The 11,427-nt window shown below is 37.1% G+C and overlaps 1 protein-coding gene across 1 annotated transcript; it reads left to right on the plus strand.

Moving 5' to 3' along the window:
• Positions 1-1,805: 1,805 nt before the first annotated feature.
• LOC5566959 (60S ribosomal protein L7a) lies at positions 1,806-3,580 on the plus strand. Its single transcript, XM_021847131.1, has 4 exons — positions 1,806-1,959; positions 2,281-2,401; positions 2,610-2,980; positions 3,169-3,580. The coding sequence occupies exons 1-4, from the start codon at positions 1,945-1,947 to the stop codon at positions 3,472-3,474; spliced, it is 813 nt and encodes a 270-aa protein (XP_021702823.1). The 5' UTR covers positions 1,806-1,944; the 3' UTR covers positions 3,475-3,580.
• The last annotated feature ends 7,847 nt before the right edge of the window (positions 3,581-11,427 follow it).

Consider the following 11,427-nt stretch of genomic DNA (forward strand, 5'->3'; position numbering starts at 1 on the left):
TCTGTCCAGACTTGCGTCCAAGGCAAACTTGATTTTAGAGCATACTGGTCGCCTTGCCGTCATGCTGTAATTGAAAAAATCGGAATTAAATTATTTCTGAGAGCGGAGTAACTGTTTATGGGAGGAGGTGAGCACACTTTGCAGGAAAAACTATCTGGTACTTACCGTTTCGTCACCGCTTCCGTTTCGACCGAGCAGCAATCTATCGCCCAACTTGCTGTGCCGTTACTGTAAGAGGAAGAATCGTTGCTATAAACAGTCTTATTCTGACCAGAATCTTTTTCCGTACTTTACTTACTTGTCGTGGTTTTATTATGTATCCGGTAGAAATCAAGACCAACATTTATTTAAAATTATTGTTTTCACGGGCTAATATGTGAATAGTGCGCTGTGTTCAAAAAATCGTGAGAATGCAGCGCCACACTATAAAAACTGATTTCAAAATGAGGCGCGTCACGAGTCTCACTGGCGTGATCCGGTTTGGTGGTGGTGCGACAATAGTTGCGACAATCACATCCAGAAGCCAGCTGGAAGGTCAGACCGATGATTATATCGTAAACACCATAAACACCGAAGCGGGAGCAAAAAGGTAGACAACAAACACGAACGAGCTAATAATTCGCGATCTGTCAAAAATAAGTCTCCTCGGAAGCAGACTTATTTTTGACAGATCGAAATCAGAGGAGGGATAATTTCCAAACTGTCAAATTTAAGTTCGGACTAATTTTAATTGCCCAATTGGGACAGACCCTAAAATTTTACCCGTTTTTACACTGTATGCGAGTTAAAAGAATGGGTATTTTTTACTCATCTCATGATTGTGAAATTCCCCCATTACATGACAGACATGGTTGCTATTCGATAATGGGTATTTTTTACCCATTAAAGGGTATTCAGCGACAAATGGCGTCTTTCGAAACACTTTAGCCAACTACGTTTTATGGTAATGTTCACTATTTGTATTATCACCAATTCGTGGTTGTCTTCACCATATTTCGGTCCACGTTATCGGTTTTGTGGTTATGGTAATTATTTTTACAGCATAGTATACTGCTTCGCGTTAGAAAATGGGTCAACCAACGTGCGAAGTTTGATTTTTGACCAACTTCGCCGCGTCGCAACTCGATTCTCAATAGTGCGCATAATGCACACGGCGGATGGCCTAGATGCGCACTATAGCGAAGTGACTCGCGACGCGACAAAGTTGGTCCAAAATTGATCTTCGCACGTTGGTTCATCCATTTTTAGTCGCGAAGCGATATTATGGATCCGACAGAAATAAGGACATTTTCTTTTAAATATATTTTCTCAATCTCCAAGCGTCGAGACTAATATTTGAATAGTGCACTGTGTTCATGAACATCGTAAGAATTCAGCGCCACACATGTCACACATTCCGATTTGGTGGGCGCGCGACAATATAAACACAGACAAACAGACGTAACAGTTAGAACAAATTTCTTCAAATTCCATCGCCCAGTTTACACCATCATCATCTGGTGAGCATGTTACACGAAAAGGTGTTTCGTGCAACAAGACCGGCAGATGGCGGTAGTGTGAAACGTCAAACGTGAAGAAAAACGATACGCGCGCCTCTGGGTGTGAGATTTGTAACATAGCGAATTTGAAATGATTGTTAAATGAGTGGTCGATGGAAATATCGTCAGTGTTACGTCTGTTTGTCTGTGATATAAATATAAGAATGTCTGTATGTTTAAAAACACTATTATTTTTCTATCAGTGTACTTCATTGCATCACCCCTCGCGTGCCGCCAATTCGCCCTTTGTGTACAAATTTCAGTTCAACTTTCGCCCGCTAGCTGTCACGTTTTGCTGGCGGTTACGTTGGCAGAACTGACCACTGAGGACGTGACGTCACTGTTAGCTCTTTTCCATCTTGGTTTCACGAAACACAAGAGCATATTCCGTATCGGCACCGTTAAAATGGTGAATAAGAAGGTAATTTGGCTGTTTTTGCTGTCGGGATTGCATCGGAACGAAACGGATTTAGTGCGGGAATGGAGTTGGATACTTTGCTGGTGGATTATATGCTGAATTGTGGCAATATTCGGCGGAAAAACAATTCAGTTTACATTCGTTCAGTTTGTGTTTAGTGCGGCAAAAAACGTCTGGCTGCTGAACTGTCAGTAGTGTTGAGGTCGTGCTTCGGGATGTTAAAGTTCTTCGAAGGTTGCGATAAATCCGTTCCGTAATGAGTTATTCTTTACCATATAGTATGTAAAACAATGCCATTAATCAAATATCGTGTTTTCGTTTCAGCCAACCAAGAAAAAGGTCGCTGGCAAGAAGGTTGCCGCTGCACCTCTAGCTGTCAAAAAGGTTGAGGTTAAGAAAGTGGTCAATCCACTTTTCGAGAAGCGCGTCAAGAACTACGGAATCGGTAAGTTGAAATCCATGCTCTAGAAATTGGTTCTATAATCATAAACATGATGATCATTTAAAATACCCAACGCTTGCTTAATCCGACATGAAGTAAGACAGCTTCATAAGTGGTGATTACTGTGGATCTGATTTCCCACTTCGATACAAACAAACGTTTTGGAGTTGCCTTTCCGCATTTTCTAATGGGCACTCTTCCCTACTTCCAGGTCAGAATGTGCAGCCCAAGCGTGATCTGTCCCGTTTCGTACGCTGGCCAAAATACATTCGCATCCAGCGCCATAAGGCTGTGCTGCAGAAGCGTCTGAAAATCCCGCCGCCAATCAACCAGTTCTCGCAGGCTCTGGATAAGCACACTGCTCAGCAGTTGTTCAAGCTCTTGGAGAAGTACCGCCCGGAGAACCCGATCGCCAAGATCCAGCGCCTGAAGGCCAAGGCTGAAGCCAAGGCTGCTGGCAAGGAAGTTCCCCCCAGCAAGAAGACCAATCAGCTGCGCCAGGGAGTCAACACCGTTGTCAAGCTAGTGGAGCAGAAGAAGGCCCAGTTGGTCGTCATTTCCCACGATGTTGATCCAATTGAGGTGAGTACTTGCAGACATCTAGCACTATTGGCAGTTTCAAATGATGATAAGAATTTCTTCACCTGAACTTCAATGTCGAAATCCTTTTTACGTTGACATTTACTCTGATGTACCCCAACTAAACTAAGATAGTCTCGATTCTGAAATTCTCCATGGACTAATTCTATACCCCGTTTATGCATTTCTAGTTGGTCGTCTACCTGCCAGCCCTGTGCCGCAAGATGGGCATCCCGTACTGCATCATCAAGAGCAAGTCCCGCCTGGGAACGTTGGTGTACCGCAAGACCTGCACCTGTGTGGCCCTGACCCAGGTTGACAACTCGGACCGCGCCAATCTGTCCAAGCTGGTCGAAACCATCAAGACCAACTTCAACGATCGGTACGAGGAGATCCGCAAGCACTGGGGCGGTGGTCTGCTGGGACCCAAGAGCATGGCCCGTATTGCCAAGCTCGAGAAGGCCAAGGCGCGTGAGCTGACCCAGAAGACGGTGTAAGAGGAGTCTTTCCTATACCTGCTAGGTGTATAATCTTGTGTAAGGAATTCTTTCGTTGCTGAGAGAAGAGAGCGGAGAGAGAGAATAAAAAAAAGCTTAAAAGTAAGTTTCGTTAGTTATTTTAGTCCAATTGTAATTGTTTCTTATATCACACTTCTGTTAATATGTAGCAGAGCATCTGTTGCTCGTAGATCGACAAGTTCCTTTTCCACGACATAGATCGCCTATTTAAACGTTTCTATGACTAGTGCTTAAAACAAACATCGTTTTATATTAATTAGACTTTTCCATTAATTAAACTGTTTTAGTTCTTTCAACATTAATTACATTGCTGGGTTGGTTGCAGGCCTTTTCTCATTAGAGACTTGGTCAACATTTTGATGCAAGTCTCTAAAAAGTCTATTTTTAATTAAAGGTCTGCAATACATAGTAATCAAAACGGTTTCGAAAGTCACTTATTTTGCTTCCCTTCTAGTGATTTCTTCAAGGACCTCTCCAGAAATTTCTCTAGAGATGCCTTCACTAATTCTTCCCACGATTTTCCGATATAATCTTAGAAGAATTGGTGGTGTCTAAAGTCACTGCTTTACTATTCTCCTTGCAGTGAATCCTGGTACAACATTCTAGAAGTTCCAGATAAATCTTCAGAGACTCTTTAGCGATGATTCTCGTGGAATTCCTTCTCTAGTCCCTCGAGTAAAAGCTTAAGGAATTCTGTTTTTTTTTCTCTAAAGATTTCATCTATTCAGCCATGTCTCCAGAAATTCCTTTAAATTGAAGCCATTGCTATTTGTATAAAAACAGACATATAACCATTTCAGCTGTTTCATATTTCTTTAAAAAAACTGTTGTATTCACCATGCATAAGTCTTTATATTGAGAGCCTCAAACAGATTCCTCTGTTAAGGTACCGTGGGGCAAGTGGGTAATGGATTTCGCATACCTAGTTGGGATTCTTCAAATTCTAGAGACTTTAAATTCAAACAAATGAGGTAGTGTATATATTTTAGCTTGACACTTACCAAATATTAGCAGTATGCTGAAATTGATTTTCATGTAAAATTGAAGAAAAAAGTACAGAAAAAGTTTTTGAAAAACGTCTCTTTGAACAATAAATTCAAAAACTAACAGTTATATTCACGATTTCTATTACATTTAACATTTGTTAAGGTGTCTCAATGAACAATAAGATAAGCAACATGTAAACAAAGAAAATTTCATTCTTGTTACTTTAATTTTCTTCTGTTCAGTTATGTTTGTTGAAATGATTCGACAACATTATAACTGCAACATTTCCAATGTTAGTTCTTACATCATGGGACAGCAATTGCATTTCTGCTCTGTAGAATTTCCACCGCCCCTTTTTTTCAAGAATATCGGATATGGCGTCGGATAACTCTTCGGGAGAAATCAAACGGAATCCTTCAATTAAATATTTAGAAACTTTTTCATGTGGATAGAGCTATAGCCCATTTTTATGTTTTGGACTAGCTTTACATAGACAATCCGTGATTTCCGTGCGTTCTCTTATATTGGAACTTTTCAATCAACGTCTTCCTTTTAATCGGCTGTCCGAAGTAAACATATTAATATCGTAATATTTGGCAACCTTTTTTTTAGAGAAGTTCCATGATTTGGCTATGATGATAGCTTTGAGTAGGGGTACCGGGGGCAGTATGAACACCCGGGGCAGTATGGACACCCGCTGTATCTTTTCAAATGTGAATTATTTTACACTTTAGATGCAAACAGTATTTCAGTTGCCTGTCGAAAGAGTAAGTTATTTACTAAAATTCCAGAAAAATTGTTTTAAACATTGACACCTCACTAAATAAGGTTTCATTTATGTTGTATTTAGTCATGCACAAATTACGTCACGCTCCACACTGGTTCAAAGCCCGAAAATCGTGCGTTTTTTAGTTTTCGATGTCTAAACGTGATTTTAGAAGGGTGATATGTTCTGAAGAGTTGGAGGATATTGCTTAAACTTTATTTTGATATAACAATAATAGTTATATATCCACCTAGCAGTGCAGTGTGAAAATATTTTTTTCTATATTTGCTCAAATCGAGTAGCAGTCTTCCCAGGGCCCATAAACAGTAGTTCCTAATGAGCATTGGAACACGACGGAACAAAATGAAACAATGTCTGACCGTTAGCCTAAAAGAATATCTTTCAGATGGAAGTTGTTTGGTTTGCCGCTTTTTGTCGCTTCCCATGATATTTTGAGACAAAAGTGATTACATATTGTTGATATTGTGAAAAATTACTCTAATGCTAATATATTGATCGCGAAAATTTATCGTAATTATAACTTATAAAATGTAAGCTAGTCTAATCGTTTTAAGTTAAATAATGACATGTGTTTCAATGCTTAAATATATTTAACACTTGATTTATCACACCTTCAGCATGAGTTTAGTTACTGTCGCATGATCTAACATCAGATAACTACGCGTAATGCTGGAGGGACCGGCAGGGCCTACTACCAGTCTCTACTAACACTCAAATCACTAACAAGACTGGGAAACCAACGATCACCTTCATCAGTAGCACTATTTCTAATAGTAGTATTAGTTCAATATACATAAATCTTTTTCAGTAGACCACGAGGCGCAAGAGTGGGTGCGGGTGGTCTCTGCGTCTCACAGGTCATTGAAAATAGACATTTATGTTAGGTTTACTAACAATGTAGTAATTATTACTTTAGTAATACCGTAAGGTGCCGTAATTCAGCGCATCGCCTAAATCCGCGTATTTGGTCCAAAATTTGCCGAAATTTAAGAAAAATTTTGAAATTTGCCCATACCACTATTTGTATATGCTGGTAATGCATCATAATTCCAATTATAATTATCATTAACAGTAATTTACGATTTTTGAGAAATATTCCAAAATATTATGAATTACGGCATTTTACGGTATTGCGGTATTTAGCAAGGTAGGTTGTAGCGGTATTAGAGATAGTTTAGTAGTGTTACTGATATATGTATAATAATTAGAAAACTGATGGCACTGGTGTTACTGAAATGTTTCATTTTTAAATATCTTTTATAATATAATATAATATTGTTGAACAAAATGCTGTAATTTATAACTTATTTAATTCTCTAAGCATTTTTGCACTACTTTGCATCTATCACACCAACACTGGCGACATTAGTGTTCTTTGAGCAGTATTTCTGTTATGTAGTAGTAAACTCTATCGTTTTTATTCTAACGATCATAACATAATTATCGTGAGCGTAGTAGTGGAAACACAGCTTTTGTATTTGTAGTTAAGGTATCATGGTATTAGTTCCCTGTCCTTTGGTTCAGAAAGGGGTATGGGCGCGTTCTGCCAACTCGGTCGAGGCAGATTTCTTGTGTGAACAAGTTACAACATGGACGTTCTAAAGTTCCAGAATGAAGTGTTGTGCATTTGAAGATGCGATGAATTCGCGTTCGTGCTTTACTTCTGCTTATCTATAAAGTTATATACAATAACCAACCCTTAGCTTAAATATTTAAAATAACAGTTGCAAATACAATAAGGTACCCCGGGGCAAGTGGGACATAAAAAAACGATAGTTCAAACATATTGTTCAGAATTATTTTCAAATGTCAATATTTTGCAAATCCAACAACACGGTGACATTTTGGCAACATATTTGTTGGTGTGTGCATGAATTTGATGGAATAATTTCGAAATTGTGAAAATCTTAGAAGAAAGATGTACAATGAGTCATTAGACGCAGTTTCCTCGCTAAACGGGCAAGTGGGACACATCCAGTTTCGTTCGTAAAACCACTTCAGTAAATCAACCGTTGCAATAATAGGATTGATAAATCATAGATATTTTATTTTGAGTACATATTTGATGTACATAAGGGATCAACCATAAAATACGTAACGTTTTATGAAGAAACCCTACATTCAATAATATGTCACATCGCATTTAATTTTTACTGAAAATTTCTCACAAAATGCGTAAAGAAGTATAAAACATGTTCAAAATATATCATTTAAAAAGCTATCAATAGAAATACAGAAAGTAAACTTTCAATAATTGACGAATATTTGAATATGTTCTGTTATTATTGTTATGTATGGCGGAAAACCACTAAATGGGATGGAATTGTTTTCCGCAACTACTGATTTTGGTAGAAATTGCAAAAAATGTTCAATAAGAAAAGAAAAGTAATCGTTCTTATGATGTACTTTAAATTTTATTTCTGTCTTTGCTCAATTTTAAATTCGTATTTCAAAAAAAAAAAATATTCAGCAGAATTTGGCATTTTTTCGTCATTTTCAGCAATTACGTAATGTAAGATTGATTTTTTTTGATAAAAATCATTCGTTTGAATGTTTCAATTCTACTCTCTAATCAAATGTTTAAAACGTGTAGGAAAAGTTTTAATTCTGGTGCTTGTTTTGCTAGGTCCCACTTACCCCGGGTATTAGGATATTTTTGGGTAAGTTAAACCATAGAAATTTTTATATTAAATGAAAAGAAAATACCTATTTATCGTAAGCAGCTCGTAATAATACTTAAAGTTGTAGCTTACCGATAGTAATTCGATTTATGACACAATTATTTTTGGCGATCCAATACAGAACGTGAAACGTGTCACAATTTATCATGTAAGTTGAAAATGGCGCTAAGCTGACAACTGTTACAAGGAGCACATGGTAATAAAAATAACAATATTTTTTGTACTAAATACATTCCTTATTATTGTATCTTCAACTTTATAGAAGAATACCACCTTAAAAAACTTTTCCTAAACGAGCTGTGACGGAAGGTCCCACTTACCCCGTATTCTCACTTGCCCCGGGGTACCTTAATCGTTTTGAGCTTACTAACATGTCGTCGCGTTAATTTTATCATAATGATCTTTTATTTACATCCTTCGAACCATTCTGAATGGCCGTTGTGAGAATATCACCAAGAACTTCTCACATGCAATAATGCTGGATTGTCATACATTGAAATATCAAGGTTCTCGCTCTTTCGGGTTCATTTTTTGTTGTTTATCATTAGTTTCAGGGATTGTTATCGTGGGATTCCAAAGAGCGAATTTTGTATGACTTCAATGTACGCCAATACTGCCATAAAGCATGTAACAATCACTAACATTCCTTCTCTCTTTATCCTTGTTTTCATATCTAACCCGCTTCGAGGAATAATTCATCGAAGAGGAAAGGCATCTCTTATCATGGCAGTGAGCGTAATGGCTGAGAAAACGTCGGTTTGCGGTCGCATCTCTCCATCCTCGGTTCTGCCCCACGCTAGCCAAATCGATACGCCCACCTAGCTTGCTGCACTCCACGCCTTTGATAAGTATAAAGTTTCTGTAATCATTGAATACTAATTGAAAGGTAAATCAAATGAACTTATTATTTAACTAATAACAAATTTGTTCCACAGAGCGATTTACAAAACACCACACAAAATCCCTCCTTTCACATATCCTTAGGCAACACACTTCACTACCGTTATATGTATGACTGATTCATGTTCTTCGACCTTGCATCATTCATACGTGTAGGGGAAGTCTAGAGTAAAAGCAAAACCTAAAGAACCTTCTGGTCAAAGATGTTGCGTTGCCTACTTCCAAAACTTTAATTCCCCCGGTGTATTATGGACGGTATGAGTTTTCAAACTTATGCTGGAGACTTGGCCCCTGACCCCCTTGTACATCTATAAAAAAAAATAAAATGTTGAATTAATTCTAAAACTTTTTCATTTCAGTTTGAAACTGTCAGAGGGGACAAATTAGAAGTGGTACAGAAAATTATTTTCCGCAACTTTTTTCAGTTGAAAACATTAAAATAAGATTGCACGCCGCCAACTTATTACGAAGTGATAGTTGACAATTATTTAATAATCTTTCGTTCTATTATGCAATAATGGCTGAACAATCTCAGAAATCTCTTACCTATCTTAATGTTCTCAATGACCTCAAAGGTTTACGCATGAGTTTAAAACGTTAATTCACATGTTCAGCTAATATCTACGAATTATTTTCACATACCTCATTTACCCACTTGCCCCGCGGTACCTTATTGGAAAAAGGTATCTAACACACAGTTAAGATAAGGCTCTGTTTTAGTTGGAATGTACATAAATAGATAGAATATATAGAAAAATATTCAAAAGAACAGTTTATGAAAGAATTTTGTTTAGAATTTAGCCGTAAAGTTAGGTACAGTCTGCTCTCTCTTACTCGATATTCCGTTTCTCGATATAAAGTTGAAGAGTCATAGTGAAAGCTGTTTTCCATGGCTACCAAGATTGTCGCTCGGATTGAATTTGCACTGATTTGATGTTCTATAACTCGATGGTCCCTTCAATATCGAATTTAAAAAAAAAACAGTAAGAAAAATAAAAAATTACTTTCAATAAATTGTGTTGAAAGCGTTTCAGAAGGTTGCTGAAATAGAAAATTGAAGATTCCTGAGAGAAATTCTTAGAATTATTAAGAAAAAATCATTTAACATTTTAGAACGTGATAGTCCTTAACATTGATAAGTAAATAAGTATACGGTGGCTGTCGTAGATTTTTCAATCTTTCGAATGCATTTGAAAAATATCGTCATGTAAATTGCTAAGAATGACCCAACGGACTAAGAGAGTTGGTTGCTAAGGTAGGTAAATTAGTATTTTTAAAACAAAGTTAGAAATTCATTCTAGTAATTCCGTTGTTTTTGACCAGCATTGACATCAATTTTCTCACTGTGCGCTATAAATAGCCTACTGAATTCAGCATGCATCAGTACTGAACAGCAGCAGAAGTAATGCGCTTGTTCAGTTGTTGATCAGCATAGCACATGTTGATTAGACATTGTTGGATAGAAGCTCAAGCATGATCAATATTTAGCTACAAGAGGTTTATATTGGGCACTGGAAGACTGATATATGAATTCAAGGATGGCGCAGATGGCAAGGTATACGCTGACGATGGGAGGGTCTCGAGTTTGAATCCAGTATCCAGGTAATTATTAAAAGTGGTTATTAATTCATGGTAAAAGTATACACTGCATTTGATGTATACAGTGTTAGCGATTTTTGTCCATTTATTTGTTTTCAAATAATTTTGTGGCAGTTGAATAAAAGCTGAGATAAATGCTTATAAAGCGATTTTCAAGTTGTAGAATAAAGTCAATATACAACGACACGCTTTATAACTTCTCCAAATTTGTGTGAACAACGCTTGAACAAAGGCTTCACATGGAAATAATTAAAATGTTGTTAAACATGATGCTGAATTTAACTGCAATAATGTTGTTTGTTAAACTAACGTTGTTAAATCAACAATCCTTATTAGGCTAAGTGACACCTGAATAAACATCATTACAATATATGATTGCAATCACTAAATGATAAGTAGCCTAATAATTTCGCCAGATTTGCCTGAACAATGTGTGCATAGCAACTGCAAAGTAATATAATAAAGCAACTATTCAGTATGTAGTTGTGAAAAATTGCTTAATAAATGATTATAAAATAGGCAAATGTTTCTTGGGAAGTGACTCTTTGAAATTTTATCAAATAATGATCCTAACCGATTGTTTGTAACGGTTTCAAAAATGCTAAAATTCCATCGATTTTCAATATTCCAATATAAAGCTTCAAATGTACTCGATTTGCATTCGGTTTGCTTAACTAATTAACAGAAATTACATTATTTCGTTTAGTATGCTGTGAGTCCTCCACTATCAAAGTTACCCGCATTATCAAAGCTACCCCGTTTTACCCCGTTGATTTTACAATGTTTGGGAGATAATCTCTGCACATGGTATATTCTAAAAACAGGTCCATGGATCCCATATCAAACTAGTTTGAATAAACAGTTGAAAAACTTTCCAAAACAAACCAAATCGCAGTGCCATATCGACGTTGCAACCACAGCACAATTCATTTCGGACCACCAGCAGCAAGCACACAGCACACCTTCAGAAAAGAAAAC

The sequence above is a fragment of the Aedes aegypti genome, chromosome 1 (assembly GCF_002204515.2).
Source record: "Aedes aegypti strain LVP_AGWG chromosome 1, AaegL5.0 Primary Assembly, whole genome shotgun sequence".
In the NCBI taxonomy this organism is placed as follows: domain Eukaryota; kingdom Metazoa; phylum Arthropoda; class Insecta; order Diptera; family Culicidae; genus Aedes; species Aedes aegypti.

What these genes read in the sequence shown, in the direction of transcription:
- LOC5566959 (XM_021847131.1), top strand. An exon ending in CGTCAAGAACTACGGAATCG is followed by an intron (nt 2,402 to 2,609) that starts GTAAGTTGAAAT and finishes CCCTACTTCCAG; the next exon opens with GTCAGAATGTGCAGCCCAAG. An exon ending in ACGATGTTGATCCAATTGAG is followed by an intron (nt 2,981 to 3,168) that starts GTGAGTACTTGC and finishes ATGCATTTCTAG; the next exon opens with TTGGTCGTCTACCTGCCAGC.